Genomic DNA, 23,265 nt, shown 5'->3' on the forward strand with positions numbered 1-23,265 from the left:
AATAATAGACTTATTATATGTTAACAAAAAATAACATGTATTAATAAAAAGTGACTCTATTTTCCAAACTAAAAATAAATAAGTTGATTAATTAACATCTTGGTTCCCTGAGTAAGGAATCTTTTCACAGGGGAAGTTTGAAAAGGTTTAATCTTTGACCCTTGCCATCTCGTAGGGATGACATTTCCTGGATTGGGACAGAAGAGAAGGTGGGGCTTACATATTCAGGCTACTTAATTTTGGAGACTCGTAAATATTTAGACACAGGCGTTCTCCAGAGTCATCATAATCTCTGTTTACCCTATGTCAACTCAAAATGGACAATGGTGGCCTTTCACTTATTTTCTTCATGAACTCTCTCTTTGCCCCAACAACCAAAGGGGCGTGAAATCAGGAAACGACTGCCAAAGCTGGCATCTTCCCACAGGCTGTTGGCACAAAAGGGGGGTGAGGTCTTCTGTTGGCATTTATAGGTCAAGGAGGCTGAAGACCAACCCTCTCACCAGCTCAGACGGGCTCATCCTTGGGATCATCAACAACTCAGGGTCGCTCACCTGAAGGGCCTGATCAATATGCATGGTCTCTCCCCTATGCTGGCCCTCTTTCAGTTCCCAAGTATCCCAAGCTCCTCCTCACCTCAGGCCTTTGACAATTCTGTTCCTTCTGCTTGGATCGCTCTTCCCCCAGTCTTCACATGGCTGCCTCCTTCTCATCTTTCAGAGCTCAACCTAAATGCCCAATCCTCAGAAAGGCCTTCCCTGATCCTCTTATGTACATAAAGATTCAAACACATTTCCTTCTTAACCCTCACCACTATTTGTAATTTCAGATACATTTTGTAAGAATGTGTGTCACACACACATACACAAACACACACACACACACACACACACACAAATATATGCCAGCACCTAACACAGAATGTGGCACATAGAAGGTAATCAATATGTAAATGTAGAATGAAATAATAGCAATGCATATATGGATAAATGATTGAATTCACACTTTAAGAAGGAGCATCTGGGGACTTCCCTGGTGGTCCAGTGGCTAAGGCTCCGCACCTCCAATGCAGGAGGCCTGGGTTAGATCCCTCGTCAGGGAACTAGATCCCACATGCTGCAACTAAGAGTTCGCGTGCTGCAACTAAAGATCCCGCATGCCTCAATGAAGATCCCGCCTGTAGCAGTGAAGATCCCGCGTGCCGCAACTAAGACCTGGAGCAGCTAAATAAATAAATAAATAAACAGAAGGAGGATCTGGAGATGAGATACAATAATAAGGACAATGATGATGATGATGATAAGAATGTCCAACTTGGGTAGTACTAACTGTATACTATTCTAAGAGATTTACATGTATTAACTACTTTAATCCTCAAAACAACCCTGTGAGGTAGGTGCTATGACCTCTATTTTGAAGTTGAGGAAACTGAGTCAGGAGAGGGTAAGTAACTTAGCCAAGGCCACAGAGATAGGAATGGATGGAACTGGGGTTAAGACCAAGGCAGCCTGGATCCGGAGCCTATGCTCTTAACCCCAACTCCAAATCACCTCCCTTGCATACAGTTTATCCAGAACAAACATATAGCTGTAGCCAACTCAAAATGTGCCATGCCACTAGTAGACAGGGAAAGCCCAGACACATTTCTAACATGAACAATCCAAAGACTTCATCATGGCTGATAGTTTCAGCACTCTTCTGACCTCAACCAACTAGAGATATTGATTATAACTTACTTTTCCCTTTCTCTGTTGGCAGAATTGCTAGTGTGTTAGAGAATGTTGGGAAGACAGCCAGAGGGAAAGGAGAAGCCAGGAGCTTAGGTACAAACTAGATGACAGGAACTTGGCTACACACAGTCAACTGAGGCCGCGGAACACAAAGGATACATGGGATGGTGAGTGCCTGTGCATGAATCAGAGAAACTCCTCAAAGGAAACCAAGCCTTGAAGAATTGGAGGGAAATGGGTCCACCAAAGAGAGAGAGGGAAGGATGAGGGGGAGAGAGCAAGAGGAGGAGGAAGGCAGGGGGGAGGAAGAGGAGGAGAAGGAAGAGAAGAAAGAGGAGGAGGAAGAGAAAGAACTGGTCCTTCGAGAGTAAGGCAGTCACTGGCATGCTAAGCAAAAAACTCTCACCACAAATGAGACACAGATATATGGGAACTGACAAGGTTTGCAAAATCTTGACTTAAACTGAGAGAAGCCAAATGTTTGAGAGAGTGAGGAAGCATGGCCACACCAGACTTTACCAAGGAGTCCAATCTGGGCTGAAATCAGGCACCCTAATTAGGGCCAGGCTTGGTTTTCCAGTTTTACTACCATGAGCCAAGAAAAAAAAAAAAAACCTAAAGGAAAAAAATGTTCTGTGTACATAGGAACAGAAACGTGGAGCACTGCTGGAAGCAGCCTTTCACTTGGACTCAGCACCCTCCTAATCTCCTGAATTCTTTCCACCACCTACACAGTGTAGTCACTGCACCAGAGAGCAGAATGCAGGCTGAAGGCTCAGGTGACATTGACAAAGGGATCCAGTATGAGGGTCTGGGGACATATCCCTCTTCTCCCTCTCATTCCTTTAATTCAGCACATACTAGATGCAAGGCCCTGGACTAGGTGGTGGAAGAGATTTAAAAAAAAAAAAAAAAGATTAAGAAAAACACAGGCTCAACCCTGGGACAAATGAAAGCACACACAGCTACATGCAATCAGAGCAGGAAGACAGGGCCACCTGGACTTGGCAGTCACCCGGTCTTATGAAGGTCAAGTACTTGTCTGTCTCCCATCTCACATCTTCCCAACCCTTGCTCCCTTGGTGAGCTCTCTGCCTCTCCTATGTCCATTCGCCTTGTTCCTGCTCTTCCTCTCTCATTCATGAGTTCTCACCTAGGTATTAGGCCTGCCAGGCTGTTCCAGGCCTCCCGGTGGCCACTCCAGTAGCATCCTAAGTGACTGAACTTTGATCTGATCATTAGGTTTTAGAGACTTAATCAGATACATTTTACTCAAAAGAGTCTAAGAAGTATGAGAAGCTGTCCTCTTTCCTCAGAGAAAATTTCCATCAGGGTCTATGGTCAAATCTAAATGAAAGATTGTCTTGGTTTTCAGAGAAACCTGTAGACTGTACCTATAGATCTCATAAATTTCCATCTCAAAGGATAAGGAAAAAGAGACCTGAGTAACCAGAAGAACAGGGAGAACCCTAGCTCTACTGTTATCTTGTGTGAACTTGGGCAACCCATGGGGTTAATCGTCATTCTTGCTGGATCACTGAGGATTCAATCAGTTAGATGATTGAAAAAAGAACAAGAGCTAAACCTGAGCGTTTGTGTGCCAGGTTCTGTTCTGAGACTGAGTGTGCATCCTCAAAACAACCTCAAGTAAGTACTGTTATCTCTGTTATAAGAAAACAAATGTAAGGCACACAGATGTTTAGTAACTCAAACAGGGTCACACAGCTAGTAAGGGGCAGAGGCTGCATTTGAACCCAAGCAGCCTGGCCCAGACCTGAACAAGAGGTCAACAAACTAGAGTCTACGGGCCCAATCTGGCCATCCTCCTGTTTTTATAAATAGAGTTTTACTGGAACACATCCATGCCCATCTATCTATGTATTGTCCATGGCTGCTTTCATGCTACAGCAGCAGAGTTTAGTAGTTGTGACAGAGATATTTACTTTGTGGGCCTCTGCAAAGAAAGTTTGTCAACCCGTGACCTAAACCACTGTGATATACTCCTCTCTGATGATTCTTTAATAGTAAAGGAAGGAAAGAAACTGTGGCTATTGAGAGACACACAGCCATCACATTTCCACTGGCAATGGACTGGCTCGCATGTACACACCCATTTCCTCCATGCTTGTTCCTTCCTCTGTGGTGTGAAATCTCAGCATTTTAGTCCTGGAAGAGGCTTTGAGATCTCAGTCTTACTGTTTCCCACACTGAGAAGACTCTCTGAGACTCAGAGAGGCTGATGATTTGCCTGACGTCACAAATCTAGGACAAAGCAAGTCCTCTGGCTCCTTGTGAGGTCCCCACTCCCTTTAGAATACTTACTTCTGAAGTGTTTGAAAATGCCTTGGGGGTTGTTGAAGGGTTGGCTCAGCCCTGTTGTACTCGCTGCTCCCATGGACCTGGCTCTGCCAGTGGTCCTGGCTGGTGTGACCAAACTCTCTTCCAAAACAAAAGTTCTCCGTGGGGCTGTGTATCTGGGGCTCTATCTCTCTAAGTAATTTCTGCTGCCACTAGCCAAGGCATGGAGAATTTCCCCTTCAAAGCTCACTTTCCTGCTTTCACGTCTCCCACATCCTCAAAGAATCATTATAGCACAGCACCCAGGCAGCTGTTCATCAAAGGCACCAAACCATGGTGCCAGCCCACAATTACATAAGGTTTCATTTCACTCACAAGGTTTCGTGTTTCTCAGTTGGCTTGGCTTGCCTCAATGTGACTCAGGTTTCTGGGGCCCTCCCTGCCTGGCCCTCTTTGTGAGTTGACCTTCCTTTACCCAGCCCTGGAGTCCTTGCTCCTCCTCCCAATGGTCCCTCACTTTTATCCCTAGGCCAAGCACAAACTATTTCTCCCTCTTGGCCTCATTAACTTTTTAAGAACGGGGTCCTTTTCTAGAGTGCCTGGATCTCCACCTGTTACAGGTCACAACTGCCACATTCAAAGTCACTGAAGCCCCCAGGAATGCCCCCCAACTGGCGTCTCCTTTATCCAATCTTCTTTCAGATTTTATGAGCTCTGATTTCCACCTGCTTTTCTCATGGGTGACTATCCAAGCCCTCGGGGCTTCAGGTGTATCAATCAAAGGTCAATACAAGTCCTTTCCTCCTAAAAATCCCCTGGGACTATCCTTCCGAAGTTTCTCTGGTTGCTCACACATCCTACAGCACAAAGCAACAGTGCTAAAGGCAGATGAAGGAGGCAAAGTGTCCCCTTGGAGGCCAAGAGAAATGTCAGCTCCAAGAGCCTGTGGCCCCTGTGATGTCCTCCTTGGGCCAGCACATTTGAGGACAGATATTCTGGTTATAAACTTATAGACCGAAGACAGGCTTAAACTGACTTTGTATTTTAATCCAAAGGGAAATTTAGAAGCATAGTTTTGTGAATTCCCTGGCAGTCCAGTGGTTAAGACTCTGCGCTTCCACTGCAGGGGACACGGGTTCTATCCCTGGTCAGGGAACTACCATCCCGCATGCCCCGCGGCCAAAAAAAAAAAAAAAAAGAAAGAAAATACAGAATGTCTTGGCAGGCCCCAATTATCTGCACTACCTATTCAGGTATTTTCCTCTGAATGCCCACCCAGAAGGATCCCCTCCAGCCTGGCCAACATTAGCACAATGGCCTGAGCGAGGACAAGGACGGCTGGGAGAGGCACGCATCCACCCAAGAGAGGTCCCCAAACCTCTCCTCCCCACCAGGGTGTGGGTCCCTCAAATGTCCCTAAAACCTTGGGGGGGGTGCCCCATATTTCCCACGCACGTGCTTCTCCTTTGCACCCAGAAGTGCAATTGAACTGGTCAAACCACATGTTCCAATTTGGGGACTGCAGAAGGCAGCCGTATCCATTTAAAAAAAAAAAGAAAGAAATATATTCTTTCTGAAATATAGTTTTGATGCAGTTTAAACTATTTTTCAATTTTGGAGAGAAAGTAGTTTGATTTGCATTTTCTTGCATGCCTTGTTGTTCTTTCAAGTGTGTACTACAATAGTTTTAAAATCATTTTAAATTTTAGAATGGAAATCATCATGCTTATTTTTCTTCTAAATTAGCAGTTTTTAAATTTTGTAAGTCAGCAGAACCTTGCCCTCAAACAAAATCTTAGCAGATTCCCCTCATATAAAATAAATAAAAGACGGGTTGCTGGGAAGGAGAGTGAGGGCAGCCCCTGAGGCATTTCTACAGCGCTTAAGAGTTGTAGTGAACATATTTTTAAAGACTGCTACCGGGGAGGGGGAAGGGTAAGCTGGGACGAAGTGAGAAATAGCACTGACATATATACACTACCAAATGTAAAATAGATGGCTAGTGGGAAGCAGCTGCATAGCACAGTGAGATCAGTTCAGTGCTTTGTGACCACCTAGAGGGGTGGGATAGGGAGGGTGGGAGGGAGATGCAAGAGGGAGGGGATATGAGGATATATGTATACATATAGCTGATTCACTTTGTTATACAGCAGAAACGAACACAACATTGTAAAGCAATTATACTCCAATAAAGATGTAAAAAAAATAAAAGATAAAAACTACTACCTTAGAATATAACCATACTTTACTGAATCAAAAACACCAACTATTGTAAGACATACCACGGAGCACGAAGAAGAAAAAACATTGCCACTTAAAGTATGGCATGCCACTAACTGTCAGACACAGTCAATCTCAGAACTGTAAAAATGCGGTCAATGTGTAGCTGGAATTGATGACTTACAGTAGTATAAATAAATTACATATAAATCGTGTTCATATACTCACACAATGTGAAAGTTAAATTTAAGTGATGTGGTAGCAATATCTTCACATAAATGCTAGCTTCCATTTACTGGGCACCAGACAAGTGCCAGCTGGGGCGTTGCCCTGACACTTTTTTTTTTTTTTAACATCTTTATTGGAGTATAATTGCTTTGCAATGGTATGTTAGTTTCTGCTTTATAACAAAGTGAATCAGTTATACATATACATATGTTCCCACATCTCTTCCCTCTTGCGTCTCCCTCCCTCCCACCCTCCCTATCCCACCCCTCTAGGTGGTCACAAACCACCAAGCTGATCTCCCTGTGTTATGCGGCTGCTTCCCACTAGCTATCTATTTTACGTTTGGTAGTGTATATATGTCCATGCCACTCTCTCTCTTTGTCACAGCTTACCCTTCCCCCTCCTCATATCCTCAAGTCCATTCTCTAGTAGGTCTGTGAACATTAACAAATGGAAGGAAGGTTAAGAGCGTCAGGGCATCTTAGGGGTAAGATGCCCTGACGCTCTTAACCTTCCTTCCATTTGTTAATGTCCCCATTTACTGAGCACCTGCCAAGCACAGTGTTGAGTGCTGCACATGCATAATCTCATTTAATCCTGACAAGAACCCTCCAAAGTACATATTATTCTCCTATTTTATAGAGGGAGGAACTGAAGCTCAGGGAAGTTCAGTGACTTCCCCAAGGTCATACAACTAGTAAATGAGGCAGGTCAGATGAGCTGACTTCAAAGCCCATACTCATTCTACTCTAGAATTTTCTAGAATTAGAGCATTTTCAGAGTTGGGAGGGACTTAGAGGTCATTGTATCCCCATTCAAGAATCCCCCTTGCCAGGATCCCTAATAGATGTTGATATTCTCGGTAAATCTGACCATATAGGGAAGAGTCTACCCAAACCAGTGATTATCAAGCCTGCCTGATCATCAAAAGCACCTGGTAAGCTTTTTTTAAATGCAGATTCTTGGGGCCCTCTTCCAAGGTTTTTTCATCTAGTAGGTCTGGAGTGAGGCTCAGGAATCTGTATTTTTAGAAAGCACATCCAGGTGACTCAGATACACGGGCAGGTTTATGAACCATTAACGTAATCTCGTGAAACCTTAGATGGAAACTGTTGTTGGAGGAAGAAAAGTCAAATTTCAGCCTCATCAAGGAAACAGGGATTTCTGCACAAAAGCGGAATGATGTCATGTTTCTCTGTTGGTTAGAATAATCCGAGACATGAGTAAGGAAAACAACACCCACTGGAAACCCCACATTATCTGTTTTGGGTGGGGCTAATCCTCTCATCACCCAACTCTCAGCCCAGATCCAAACCCAGGTGCCATCAGGAAGAAAGACATCATCACTGGTTAAGATGTGATGTGTTCCCAGGCCTAGCCCAAAATGTATATCTCCTACGGGTGGTTCTGCCCCATGCCTCTGCCTTCTTGTTGGCTGCTCCAAGACCCAGAGATTGGAAGCTAAGGCCTTATCCCCAATAAATCAGCCCTAGAAAATTTACATGAAGAGATATGAGTTTCCTATTAAAGAGGGAGGAAGGAAGAGAAAAGAGGTCAGGATGCAAACCAAGGCTGGATAAACATCCTGGATGGCAGGCTTACTCTTGGGGGCATTGAAGCATTAGATGGGGTGGGGATACACTTGTTTCTTAACAACTAAAGTAAACTTCAAGGTCCTATTCAGTTTTCTAATTCAGAAAATCTCAAGTCCACTGAGATTTCATGCCAGCCTTGGCTGTGAAATCTGTACAGCAGCACTGTCCAATAGAACTTTCTAAAATGATGGAAATGTTCTAGATCTGCAGTGTCCAATATGGTGGCTACCATCTACATGTAGCTATTAAGCACTTGAAATATGGCTAGTGTGACTGAGGAAACAAATTATTTATCTTATTTTAATTTCAATTTAAAAAGCCAATGTGATTAGTGGCTACCATATTGGACAGTACAGTTCTAGAGGAACTACTCCAACCTTGCCTTGAACTTTGTGATCAGAGCTGCCTATCCAACACCAGCTTTTAGGAAAGCACCAAAGTCCAAAGCATGAGAAGATAAAATGTGTCAGGAGAGACCACCATGAGGGACCCAACACAGAAGTCAGCATCTGCCCAGTATTCTTGGCCAAGGGTAAAGCAGAAATGACTTCAGGGATAACATTAGCAACTGTGAAGATGCCAAATATTAAAATCCATCCCCAAATAGCTGATCAAAGGCCAAGTGCAGGAAGTGGCATGATTTCCTCCTACCTTCCCTCTGTTCTGTGTATACGACAGTGACAATCTTCACTTTCTTGCTTCTCTTCCTCCATAGCTGTCGCTCTCTTCTCATTGTATGTACATTTCATTACCCCTGCCCCTTTCACCAGTCAGTCCTGCTTGTATCTTACGCCCAAAGAATTTCACAATTTGGCCAATCTGGTCAACCAGTAGTTTCGATGAGAACTCTGGATTGAAATAATCATTGGGCTGACTGATAACCCAGCAGAGCCCTGTGCTGTTAGGATGGAAGGGCCCTTCCAGTTTCTCTTCCACCCATGCACACGTCCTTTGATTGGGATACTTCTGCCTATGTGCAAGTGTCAGGGAAAACACCTCACGTTTATACAAAATACAAAATCCACCAAGAGATGAGGAAAACTGTAACTGGGGACAGTAGGGGCTCCTTCTCCAGCCACTCTACAAATGTTTATTGAGGGCCTCCTGTGTATCAGGCACTGTGTTAGGCTCCTGAGGTAGGAGAGATAAAGTCTCTCCTCTGTGGGTCTTAAAGTAGCAAAAAGGTAGCAAAAGAGCTACTATTTATTGAGTTTCCACCCCACAAGCAGTCTCCGCTTCTCATCATACTCCTGGAAGGCAAATATTACCAACTCCCATTTTATAGAAAGAGAAATGGAATCTCAGACTTGCCCAAGATCACCTCGGACTGTGTGCTCTTTTTGCTTCTCCACGCTGTCCTCCTTGTGAAGTCTTTCCTCTGTTTATCCCTTGAAAAACTTCCAAGTGTTATTTATTTAAAGGCTATTCCCTTACTGCAAGAGATTAAGGGTGCCCAGAGACCTGGAGAGCAGGTGACCCATTATCAGGGATCTAAGGCAAGAAGAAAGAAGAACCATCACCCAAAGCCAACAAGAAAATGGCCTCCTATGGGGAATATCGTGGTTCAGCAAATAGTATTTCAGAGAAAACTTACCGGCCACCACACCATACTTCGTCCTGCCAGGAAGAAGCCTCCAACAGTCCCACGATTAGTGGAAAACATGGCCTGGGGAGGAAGTGTCAAAAATTTAATAGAAAACTAGAACGGAGTAACCTTGCCAGCCAAGAGGATCACCCCCATCCCCCATATACTTGCACTTTCTTCAACCCACTTCACTTTCTGAAACACTTCCACATTCCTTACTTCCTTGAAGCTCAGAAGACGGAGGAAGGAACCTATATTTGACAGGCAATTAACACAGACTTGTTGAGCCCCCTGTGCCCTAGGCAGTGCCAAGGAGAGCATGGCTCAGATATTTCTGGACTCCTGGCAGGGAGGCTTCCATAGGCCATAGTCTTAGGGCCTCTGTAGTGGTTTTTCTGGGAATAGCAAAGGGACCAACAGCCCCAAGGAGCAGGGGAGGTAGCTAGGGCTGAAACAAAAAAAAGTTCCAAGGAATCAGGCTCTGAAAGTTGGTCAGGGAAAGACCATTCTGAAGGTCATTCTGAAGACTCCTAGAGTCCATAAGGAGCTTTCAGATACATCTCTGCAGATCCTCACAGCCACGTGGGGTGTCATAAGAACAGGTAAGATTGTACGCATTGCACATTTGAATAAACTGAGACTGAGTGGGGTTACCAACATCGCAAGGCTGGCATGTGTCACAGCCAGTGCTAAACCTGAGAACCCTGGCTCCTGGCTGGACTTTCCACCATGTCTGGGAAGCTGAGAGTACTGAGCAAGAATCAGCCACACAGATTCCTTGTGACACTTTAGGCTTTCAGTCACATCTGGTTTCTACAATTATTTTTTTCTTTTTAAAAATCAACACTTCCTTTTATCTCTAAAAAAAATCTCTTGGCCATGAAGGGGTTAATGCCCACCCTCCCCTACTCTAAGTCAAACGACTTCAACCACCTGCTAGCACCTCAGCCTCCTGGCCTGCGGTCCCTCATGAAAGCCTTTGAGAGTGACTGGAATATGTTCACACTTAAAAATACCTCTCTTCCAGTTGCTAGGTGTGCCGACGTCTGTCACAAGTGAAATTTCCAAGTTCAAGACTGCTAAGAACAAGTTTCTCTGGTTTGGTGTGTCCCCATAGTCCCAAAAGGGAGCCACACGCATTTCCCTCTCCCCAGCACCAGGCCACCCTCCAGTCTTCCTCGTCCTCCTCCTCTTCCTGGGCCCAGCTTTTCAGCTCTCACTCACTCCAGCCCCTAGATCCCAGGGCACAAGACCTCTCCCAGGTGGGGGACGCAGGGCAGCCCCTCTGCCTTGGGCTGCCCCAAAGCACCTGCAGCTGGCAGAGGCTGGTGTCCTTCTGGATCTACCCTGCTTCTTTCCCCTCTGAAACTGGATGACTAAGAGGCAGGACAGTAGTCACCTTCCTGGGGCTCATTTCCCAAGCCCTGGGATCCTTCCTGCAGCTACCAGCTGGTCCTCTCCTGCCCCTCACACCCCCAGCCCCCAGCCTCTCCAATCTCTCACTCTCCTTCTCTGCTCACAGAGCCAGGGTGGGGGAGCCTCCTCAGGCACTGGCCAGCACCCCCACTTCTGCTCACCCTTGCTTGGCCCCTCACCTCACACGGTGCCCCCTGAACTCCTCTCAAACATTTCCAAGTCATTTCCACCCAGCTCCACACACCCTTCAGCCCACCTTCCCCTCCTTGCAGTTCACCAAGGCGGTGGCTCCTCCGTGTGCCCCCTCCTCCCTCCCCTTGGCCCTTGCCACCTCAGCCCGCGTTTCAGGACCCCTACATACCCACAGCCCGACAGCCATCACCACCACGAAGTAGACAACAATGACAGAGATGTCGGCAGCATTGCGGATGCGCTCATAGGCCTTGAGGGGCTCGGCGGTGGCAGAGGTCGCAGGGCTCCAGGTACTACTGTCCATGACGGCGGCCGCAATGCGTCCCTCCAGCCCAGGCCGCTCGCTCCTTATATGGTCTCCGGGTTAATGATCAGTCCCGGGGAGGGGATCCGTGAAGTCTGGCAGCAGTGCTGTCTTGCAGGAGCCCCAGCGCTGCGCCGTCGGGGAGCAGCTCTGAGTGCACAACAAGGAGGAGCTGGCAGAGCTTTGGCGGTGAGGTGGGCGGGTAGATAAGCACTCTCCCTCAAGTGGGGTGGGGCCGGCCAGGGAGTGGTGCCCTCCTAGCACAAAGGCCCACTGTGCTCCCGCACCGGCACTGGGCACGGGGCAGCTTCACCTGGGCTGCTGTGTGGCAACACCCAGGCCAGGGCTCCAGCGGCTCCATTGAGGAGCCAGGCTTCCTGGTGCTGGGGGCCTAGAAGCTTCAGATCACCTGCCACCTGCTGTTGGACCAATCTTGTATTCTCTGTGGACCTGGCTTCTCCATGTGTAAAATGAGTGCGGGACTGTTCCAGGAATCAGCCAAGTTCTTGGCCTCCATGGAGAACATTCTGGTGAGAACCAGAAGTTGCTGGATGTTGCTGGAAGAAAATTCAGCATGATGGCAGTATCTTGGCCACTCATGGGTAAGTGGGATGACCACTCACCCATCCACCTTTCTGCCTCTCCCTCTACAGCCTGCAGCGCCAAGGGGCACTGTTACCCCAGCTGTAAGGAAGAAGGAACTGAGACTGGGGAAAAGGATTCCCCTGGGAGCTATTTCCTTGCCCTGTGCCTCACCCAGTAATGTTATTTGGGGCCCTTCCAAGGCAGGTGGGAGGGAGGAAAGATACTACAGAATCCCTTCCAAGGAACTCATCAAACCCTAGCCCTTTCTGGGGGCTCAGCCTACCCATCTGGAAACACATGTCTAATTTGGAAGTCAAGGCTCAGAAGAGAGATGACTGTGAGAAGAGGCACAACTCACCAAAGGTCACACAGTGAGCCAGTGACAGAGGTGACCATGCAGCCCAGACCAAGGCAGCCCTAGTTCAGAGGAGGGTTGGGATGCTCTCAGGGGCTGGTGCTGGAGGCCCCAGAGCAGCCACTTTGGAGAGGGGACCCTTGCTAGGTGATGAGGTGAGGGAGGGGGAAGGACCATCCAAACCCGCCAGGATGCTATTCTGCCTCAAGCCCTCCCTGCCCACCACCAGACATCCATCCACTGCTTAAAGTCAAGCAGCCCATTCCTTTGCACCTTGTTGCCTCTGAGGGCCACTGCCCTCCTGCCTCTTCAGTGCTTGTTTGTCCCCAGTTCCCCCACCCATCCCCCAGGACTGTAAACTGTATAAGGGCCCATCATAACACCTGCCCACAGGAAGAAAAAATTCCCCATTTGGGGATCTTGGAAGCAGGGGCTCTTCACCGTGGATGCCTCCCATGACCTAGAGCTCAGTAGTCAGCCACAGCTTGGAGCAGCTTGCCTTCCATCTGTGTCCACTGGTTCCCGCATTCAGCAAAGCTTTTTCACCTGACTCTGCCAAGCAGAGTCCCTGCCCTCAGGGAACTTCCAGTCTGGTCTGGAAGTGAGCTCACCCACAGGAAAAGTCCAGCCTTTAACCACCAGCTGCAGGCTGCCAGCCCATGCCCGGTTCTAAAAGTGAAGTCTGTGGAAATAAGCAAATCCAAAGCGTGAGTGGGAGGAAGGCTTGGAAGTGCTAAAGGACCTCAAAGGAGGGACCAAGCTGTTCTTTGATCTTTCTAGGACAGCAGAACATAGGTGGCCAGAGAAGGAAAGGGATGGGTGGCAGCCAAGGAGAGACCATAAAAGGCATTCATTCATTCATTCACTCTTACAACAAAAGAGCAGCTTCTATGTGCCAGGTCATGTGCAATGACTCTAGGGATACAGCTGTGAACAAGACTCACAGGGCTCTTACCTTCCTCACAGGGCTTCCAGCCCAGTAAGGGAAACAGACCATCATCAAAGATGAGACAAATCATATACCACAATGTTCACTGCAGCTCTATTTACAATAACCAGGACATGGAAGCAATCTAAGTGTCCACCGACAGATGAATGGATAAAGAAGATGTGGCACATATATACAGTGGAATATTACTCAGCCATTAAAAAAACGAAATTGAGTTATTTGTAGTGAGGTGGATGGACATAGAGTCTGTCATAGAGAGTGAAGTAAGTCAAAAAGAGAAAAACAAATACCATATGCTAACACAGATATATGGAATCTAAAAAAAAAAAAGGTTAGGAAGAACCTAGGGGCAGGAGAGGAATAAAGACGCAGACATAGAGAATGGACTTGAGGACATAGGGAGGGGGAAGGGTAAGCTGGGACGAAGTGAGAGAGTGGCATGGACTTATATACACTACCAAATGTAAAATATATAGCTAGTGGGAAGCAGCCGCATAGCACAGGGAGATCAGCTCGGTGCTTTGTGACCACTTAGAGGGCTGGGAATAGTGAGAATGCGAGGGAGACGCAAGAGGGAGGAGATATGAGGATACACGTATATGTATAGCTGATTCACTTTGTTATAAAGCAGAAGCGGAAACTAACACACCACTGTAAAGCAATTATACTCCAATAAAGATGTTTTAAAAAGAATATCCTTCCTTTTAAAGGCTGAATCATTCCATTATGTAAATAGACCACATGTTGTTTATCCATTCATTTACTAATGGACATTTGGGTTGCTTTCACCTTTCAGCCATTGTGACTAATGCTGCTATGGAATGGGTGTGGAGGTATTTTTTGATCCTCTTTCAAATAAGAGCAATCACAGGATGGGTGGGTGGATGGATGGATGGACGGATGGATGGATGGATGAATAGTGGATGGATGGGCGGATTGATGGGTGATAGATGGATTGATAGAAAAGTGAAAGAGCTCCAAACTGAATTAAATCTGTTTCCTGTCCTGTTTGTCACACTTTCTACCTGCATGACACACCGGACATCAGAGATATTGTGACATAACAGTGACCCCATTGTAACAATGGCAGTAGGATTGAGTTAAAGGGAATTTCAAAATACTTATAAAGATGAGTAACTGTGCTATTTCATGATCACAGTTGGCATGTATCAGTAAAAGGATTATATATTTACAAGACCTTAAGGTATTGCTGACTAAGAAGAATGGGATTTCCCAGAGTGGTAATCCTAGGAAGGAAGGGAGTATTCAAGTTGGGTGAAACTCACACTCAGTATCAAATGTGGAACAACCATAACATCAGTCAAAACAGCAGAAACAGAGTCACTGAAAATTCAGGACCTTGAGCCACAGATGATGCTGGCAGTGAATGGATCCAAGATGCAAAGAACTGGGCAAAAATGAAGAATATAGAGAGGATATTTTTGAGAATACTGAGCTCCGCTCTAAACTGGCCCATAGGATTTGTTTATCCTTAGTCTCACCATCCACAGCAATGTAAGAACCAATCCTAACAGAAAAATGAACAAAAAATACAAACAGTTCATATAAAAGAAAATACAGGATTTCCTTGGTGGCGCAGGGGTTAAAAATCTGCCTGCCAGTGCAGGGGACACGGGTTCGAGCCCTGGTGCGGAAAGATCCCACATGCCACGCAGCAGCAAAGCCTGTGAGCCACAACTACTGAGCCCGAGTACCACAACTACTGAAGCCTGCAAGCCTAGAGTCCATGCTCTGCAACAAGAGAAGCCACCACAATGAGAAGCCCACGCACCACAATGAAGAGTAGCCCCTCCTCACTGCAACTAGAGAAAGCCTGCATACAACAACGAAGACCCAACGCAACCAAAAATTAAAATTTTTTTAAAAAAAGAAAATACAAATGGCACATAAACATACTAAAAGATACCCAGTCTCTCTCTAATAAAGTACATGGAAATTAAAACTACAGTAAGATACTATTTTTTACCTATCAGACTGGAAAAAAATCACAAATAAATTGATAATACATTGAGTCATAGAGGAAACATTTACTCTCACACATTACAGGTGAAAGTATAAATTGGTACCAACTTTAACAGAGTAATTTGAGAACATCTATCAAAATTATATCAAGAGAATGAGGAGACAAGTCACAGACTGGGAGACGATATTTGTAAAAGACACATCTGATAAAGAACTGTTAACCAAACCTATACAAAGAACTTTTAAAACTTAACAAAAAGAAAATGAACAACTCGATTTGAAAATGGGCAAAAGGTCTCAACAGACACCTGTTCAAATATACAGATATATCTTCTGACATACAAATAAGCATATGAAAAGATGCTCAACATCATATGTCATTGGAGAATTGCAAATTAAAACAATGAGATACCACGACACACCTAACGATAGGACCAAAATCCGAAACACTGACAACACCAAATGCTGACAAGAATGTGGAACAACAGAAACTCTCATTCATTGCTGGTGAGAATGTAAATTGGTGCACCCACTTTGGATGATAGTTTGGCAGTTTCTTACAAAACCAAACATAGTCCTACCATACAATCCAGTAACTGTGCTCCTAGGTATTTACCCAAAGGAGGTGAAAACATGTTTGCACACAAACCTGCACACGGATATTCATAGCATGATTGCTAAAACTTGGAAACAACCAAAATGTCCTTTAGTAAGTGGTACATCCAAACAATGGAATATTATTCAGTGATAAAAACAAATATTCTATCAAGCCAAGAAAAGACATGGAGGAATGTTAAATGTATATTAATGAGTAAAAGAAGTCAATCTGAAAAGGCTATATACTGTGTAATTCCAACTATATGACATTCTGGAAAAGGCAAAACTATGGAAACAGTAAAAAAAGATCAGTGATTGCCAGGGTTTAGACAGCAAAGGGAGATGAATAGAAGAATACAGATAATTTTTAAGGCAGTGAAATTATTCTGTATGATACTCTAGTTGTAGATACATGTCATTATCTATTTATCAAAACTCATAGAATGTGCAATGCCAAGAGTGAGCCGTAATGTGAACTATGGACTTTGGATGATAATGAAGTATCAATGTAGATTAATTGATTCTAACAAATGTACCATTCTGGTGCAGAATGTTGACAGTGACAGAGGCTATGCATGGAGGGAGGGGGATATGGTAACTCAGTACTTCCAGCTCAATTTTGCTGTGAACCTAAAACTGCTCTAAAAAAATAAAATCTATTTAAAAATTTTATATTCACATACCCTTTGACCTTTTTTTCCTAAGAATTTATGCTACAGATAGGCTTACATAAGGGCAAATGACCTATGTTCTAAGTTATTTATTGCAGCACTATTTGTAACGGGCAAAGATTAGAAGCAACCTAAATCCATCCATAAAGGATTGGTTAAATATATTACAGTTTATCCACTTAATGGAATAATAATATGCAGCCATTAAAAATAAAAAAGAGGGACTTCCCTGGTGGCACAGTGGTTAAGAATCCGCCTGCCAATGCAGGCGACACAGGTTCAATCCCTGGTCCAGTAAGATCCCACATGCCGTGAGGCAACTAAGCCCATGCACCACAACTACTGAGCCTGCGCTCCAGAGCCCGTGAGCCACAACTACTGAGCCCGCGCACCACAACTACTGAAGCCTGTGTGCCTAGAGCCCATGCTCGACAAGAGAAGCCACCGCAATGAGAAGCCTGTGCACTGCAACAAAGAGTAGCTCCCGCTTACTGCAACTAGAGAAAGCCTGCACGCAGCAACGAAGACCCAACACAGCCAAAAATAAATAAATAAATAAATTTATTAAATAAATTAATTAAAAAGCTCTTGTATATTGATATGTAGTAGTGATCTCAAAGATATTTTGTTAGGTTAAAAAAGCAAAGTGTACAAAACAACATATAGTATGCTAAAATTAGTATAAAATATCAGGGGGTAAGGGAAGAATATAGGTATATATTTGCTTACATGTACAATTTTTAAATCTCTTGGATACACAAGAAGCTGGCAAAATTTATTGCCTTCAGGGAAAATATTTGGATGACTGGGAGACTTTCTCCATATATGCTTACATATGAACCATGTGAATGTATTATTTATTAGATCAATGGATAGTAAGAAGGAGGGAGGGTGGGAGGGAAAGAGAGAGAGAAGAAGGAAGAACACTACACTAGGATCACTGAATATTCAAGTATTTGGGGACCTCAGGGATCGTCAAACTTGACTCCATAATATATTCACTGGATCAACAAATATATACTGAGTGTCCTATATATGCCTGCCACTGTTTCAGGTGCTGTAGACAGCAAGATGCAAAGATGTAGGAGTACACAATCTAATGGGGAAAGACCTTATTTTTATAAAATGAGAAACCGAGTCCCAGAGAATGAACAGACCTTGTCAAGATCACCCAGATTGTTGGTGGAAGAGCTAGGGCTGAAACCCAGGTCTGCAGGCTCCTGCTTGGTTTTATTATCTACCCTGGGATTTAAAGTACAGTGAGGGAAATGGACTTGATTACCCAGGCAATGCTTACGAGTGTAAAGATAAGTGAACCACAAAACTGGCTTCCCAGAAAGAGCTTTCTTCTTCAACACATGCTTTCTAATGGTCATAGTCACCCCCAACCCATGAAAGATCTCCCAATACTATCTTCATCCTTCATTCACACAAACAATTATTTGAGTCATTATAAATAAATACTGTTTATACACACACACATACACTTTTCCAAAAGATGATTCATTTGTCCTTTTGGTTGAGACACCAAAAATGCTAAGACAAAGTAATTAAGGCACAGACTTCCCTAAAGAATGATCTTCTGTCTGAGCAAGAGGAAAAACCTAATCCTAGTCAAGTATCCCTGATCCTTGGGATTTTCTAAGGATTTTAGGCAAACACTTCAATAGCGTTTTTCCAAGTTTGGGAAATCCTACAAGGAAGCAAGAAAAGAAGAGCGTCATTCTCATTACATTGAATGACAAAGGTGCAACAGTCAATGGCCTGTGGCTTAGCCTAATGTTTTAGACTGACTTTGATTAAAGTATTATAGAACAGGTATAAAAATGAAACCATATATACACAAACACATATAAACATCACCACAAACATATACCCACATAGATGTACACACAAATATCAACCCCAAAGCACAAAATAAAAGCCTGAGATGAAGAACCTTCTATTCTAAATTGGCTACACTTAAAGAAAGAACCAATGTGATGTTTCAAAATGCAAAATCCTGAAATCTCTGTTTGTCTTCCAAGTGATTCTGTGATTGGAGGAGGACCTGCTGGTCGACCCTCCAGCTTAAATTTGGTTCTGACAGGTAGGTAGAACAAGGAATTGATCCTTGGTGAGACTGAAAGGTCTCACCTGCTGATAGGTGAGAGGAAATGGTTCAGGGCTGTGTTTGAAAAAAGTGGAAAAGGAAACTGAGATTTTTTTTATATGGGCTTAGGCCATGGATCCAACCATAAGGCCTCATTTTTAATGGTGGGCCACCACAAAGTCCATTTGCTCTGCTCTCCAGCCAGGAATCACCACAGTTCCCAGTTTAATCTCTTGTTTTGACTCATCCTGAGTCACTCCCCACTTGTTTCCCACTTCCACTCCTTGTGAGAGCTTCCTTAGGTATTCTCCAAAGTCAAGCCAAAGTCATTGTTTCATGTGAAAGAGCTGTGAGCTCTTTGGGGCAAAGGCCTCTTCAAATTAGAACTGTCATTAACATTGTGATTACATCCACATCGCCCTGATATGGGAGGACTGCTTGTGCCTTCTTGGGCACAGGGAGCTGCTGATGTGAGTGGCCTTGAGGGCTAGTTCTTTTAATGTCTGAATCAGGCGTATGTTGGGTTTTCAATTTCCACAACATGTAAGATAATAGACTCTTCAGGCTGAAAGGGGTTAAGAGCATCCAATCCACCCCTTCGTTCTATAGTGGAAATTGAGACTCAAAGAGGAAGGGTGATTTGTCCATGATCATTGCCTGAATCTGTGCTCCCAATCCAATGCTCTGGCTTCTTCTCCAAAAACATTATTCAGGGCTTCACTGGTGGCGCAGTGGTTGAGAGTACGCCTGCCGATGCAGGCAACACGGGTTCGTGCCCCGGTCCGGAAGGATCCCGCATGCCACGGAGCGGCTGGGCCCGTGAGCCATGGCTGCTGAGCCTGCACGTCCGGAGCCTGTGCTCTGCAACGGGAGAGGCCACAACAGTGAGAGGCCCACGTACCGCAAAAAAAAAAAAAAAAAAAAAAAAAAAATGTACCTTCATAAAATTAACTAATAAAAAGGAGAGGGCTTCCCTGGTGGCGCAGCGGTTGAGAGTCCGCCTGCCGATGCAGGCGACACGGGTTCGTGCCCCAGTCCAGAAGGATCCCACATGCCGCGGAGCGGCTAGGCCCATGAACCATGGCCGCTGAACCTAAGCATCCGGAGCCTGTGCTCCGCAATGGGAGAGGCCACAACAGTGAGAGGCCCGCGTACCGCAAAATAAATAAATAAATAAATAAATAAAATAAAAAGAGGAAAGACAAGCCCTTATATTTGCAGTGCTCTTTTCTGTTCACAGAGCACTTTCCCACCTCTCATCTCACAACCACCTCACAACAGCCCTGTGAACTCAGTGAGGTACGACTGGGGACACTGTCTCTATTTTATAGGAAAGAAAACTGAGACTAAGAAGCAGCAGTCTCAGCCACCTGTGCCAGGTACTGGAAGCATCTCTATGGTCATAGGACCTGAAGAGCAGAGTCTACCACTCACTTGTCAGACAGACACACTCTGGCTCAGAGGGACAGGAACTCGTGAGTCCTACAGTGAATCAGGGGGCAGGATCAGGATTAGGGTCCTGGACCCCTGGTTCCTGGCTCCATGTGCTCCCTCACCCACTGCATTTTTGCTCCCCTCCCTTCTCTCTCAGGCCAGGGCCTGCTCCTGCTGCCCGGGCTGCCCTCAGATCCCTCTGGGGGCTCCAAGCCTGACTTCCTCAAGCTAAGCCCCAAATCCCAGTTCTGCACTCTTCCCTAGGTGAATTCTGGGCTCCTCGGGCCCTGTTCTCAGCTAGTTGTCAACCCTCTCCAGGGTTCTAATGAATTCATCCACAGGGTCGTTTCTTATGAAAGAATTCCCAGCGTTATTCCACCTAAGGACATCTGCCACAATTGAAAGAGTAAGAATTTATTAATCAAAGAAAAAGTTAAAATAAAAGATCATTTTCCACCTACAAGATTGTCAGATGTCATTGAGGTCTCTCCCAATAGGGCTTTTTCAATTAGTCTACATTGTTGGAAACACCTCACAGAGTAAATATGTGGATTTTTTATTTATTCACAGAATTATGTGAGTAAATTATGTGTTACATCTGTGGGAAATAACTATAAGACAGAGCTGCTAAACTATGAAAGACCTAACAGTCAAACTTCTTTTATCTTAGGTATTGGCATATCCCACCAATCTGTGCTATTCTAGGCTGTGATAACTTAGGAGTGAACATGATTTGAACTTATGCATGTTTAGAGGTTGTCTAAAATTCAGAACCAGGCAAATCCATCTACTCTGACCTTAAACATGGCCCTAAAGTAAAATACTTGAAGAAAATGGCTCCCAAAGATTACAGGTGGGGAATTTTTGAAGTATGTTCATATCCAATTGGAGATCAAAGAAAGCCAACTAAAAAAGTTGTGGATTGACTGATATGACAACTGTGGATTGAGCAGAAGTTCTTTTTAAAAGGACTATCTTGAAGATTATGACTCAAACATTGGAGGAACTAAGGTGATTGGCAGTAGAAGGAATCAGAGCATGCGAAATTCCTTTTTTTTTTTTTGGCTGCGCTGGGTCTTCGTTGCTGCGTGCAGGCTTTCTCTAGTTGTGGTGAGTGGGGGCTACTCTTCATTGTGGTGCGCGGGCTTCTCATTGTGGTAGCTTCTCTTGCTGTAGAGCACGGGCTCTAGGCACACGGGCTTCAGTAGTTGCAGCACGCGGCCTCAGTAGTTGTGGCATGCAGACCCTAGAGCATGCAGGCTTCAGTAGTTGTGGCGCATGGACTTAGTTGCTCCATGGCATGTGGGATCTTCCTGGACCAGGGATCAAACCCGTGTCCCCTGCATTGGCAGGTGGTTTATTAAACCACAGCACCACAAGGGAAGTCCTGAAATTCCTTAAATAAAAATTTATCGACTTTTAAAAAAAGATTGTCAGATGTCTAGAAGATGAATAATATCCAGTGCTGCCAAGGGTAACAGAAAAATGGGCACACTCATACTTTGCCGGTGGGAGTGTAAATTTTTATCGTAATTTAGCAATACCTAAAAAAACCTTAAATGTGGATTCTCTGACCCAGCAATTCCAACTTCAAGGTGTTTATCCTGCAGAAATACTCAACAGGTGAACAAAAATATTTACACATTAGAGTGAAAAATTAGAAACAATCTAAATGTTACTATGGGAGATTAGTTCGAATATGGAACCCTATAGAACTTTTTTCACATAACATATTCAGGAAAACTGTCTTGTAAATTGATAACTATCTTTTTCTTTTTTTTTTTTTTTTTTTTTTTTTGCGGTACGCGGGCCTCTCACTGTCGTGGCCTCTCCCGTAGCGGAGCACAGGCTCCGGACGCGCAGGCTCAGCGGCCATGGCTCACGGGTCCAGCCGCTCCGCGGCATGTGGGATCTTCCCAGACTGGGGCACGAACCCGCGTCCCCTGCATCGGCAGGCGGACTCTCAACCACTGCGCCACCAGGGAAGCCCCTGTCTTATTTTTTTAATGGCCACTAGTATTCCATAGTCTGTATGAGCAATAATCAATTGAACCACTCCCTTACAAATAGGCATCTGGGTTGTATCCAGATGTTCTTTGTTTTACAAGAGCAACAGCTCTCTAGGAAAGGAAGTGAAAATGTTAAATTTACTTGTAGTGGACTTCCCTGGTGGTGCAGTGGTTAAGAATCTGCCTGCTAATGCAGGAGACATGGGTTCAAGCCCTGGTCCGGGAAGATCCCACATGCCACGGAGCAACTAAGCCCGTGCACCACAACTACTGAATCTATGCTCTAGAGCCCACAAGCCACAACTACTGAGCCCACGTGCCACAACTACTGAAGCCCGCATGCCTAGAGCCCGTGCTCCGCAACAAGAGAAGCCACCACGATGAGAAGCCCGTGCATTGCAAAGAAGAATAGCCCCCATTTGCCGCAACTGGGGAAAGCCCGCACACAGCAACGAAGATCCAACGCAGCCAAAAATAAATTAATTAATTAATTAATTAATTAAAGACTTGACCTTTAAAAAAAAATTTAATTGTAGTACATTGAACTGACCCAAACTGAAATACGGACAGTGCCAGATTGGCAAATTTTAAAAATAATTCTAATAATTATACAAAAAGATGCTAATATCACTAATCATTAGGGAAATGTGAATTATAACCATAATAATATACCTCTTCACACCCATTAGAATGACTATTATAAAAAAAATTGTTGGTGAGGACGTAGAGAAATTAGAACCCTTGTGCACTTCTGGTAGTATTGTAAAATAGTGCAGCCAATATGGAAAATAGTATGGTGGTTCCTCAAAAAATTAAAAATAGAGTTACAATATGATCCAGGAATTCCACTTCTGGGATACCCAAAAGAAATTAAAGCAGGAACATCATACTCAATGGTGAAAAGCTGAAAGCATTTCCCCTAAGGTCAGGAACAAAACAAGGAAGCCCACTCTCACCACCTTTATTCAACATATTATTGGAAGTCTTAGCCACAGCAATCACACAAGAAAAAGAAATAAAAG

General features: G+C 44.7%; 1 protein-coding gene and 1 pseudogene across 1 annotated transcript in view; one reads left to right on the forward strand and one right to left on the reverse strand.

Moving 5' to 3' along the window:
- The window catches only part of SLC5A1 (solute carrier family 5 member 1), a 54,563-nt gene extending 40,764 nt beyond the window's left edge, over positions 1–13,799 (reverse strand). The window contains exons 1-2 of the mRNA XM_067700130.1: positions 11,434–13,799; positions 9,666–9,737 (exon numbers count right to left, since the gene is read on the reverse strand). Of these exons, the coding sequence (XP_067556231.1) occupies positions 9,666–9,737; positions 11,434–11,568 (207 nt within the window). The 5' untranslated portion in view covers positions 11,569–13,799. The remainder of the gene's footprint in view (positions 1–9,665; positions 9,738–11,433) is intronic.
- Positions 13,800–20,711: 6,912 nt separating this feature from the next.
- Positions 20,712–20,858, forward strand: LOC137204272 (small nucleolar RNA SNORA18; annotated as a pseudogene).
- Positions 20,859–23,265: the final 2,407 nt, after the last annotated feature.

This window comes from Pseudorca crassidens, chromosome 12 (genome assembly GCF_039906515.1).
Source record: "Pseudorca crassidens isolate mPseCra1 chromosome 12, mPseCra1.hap1, whole genome shotgun sequence".
Taxonomy (NCBI): Eukaryota; Metazoa; Chordata; class Mammalia; order Artiodactyla; family Delphinidae; genus Pseudorca; species Pseudorca crassidens.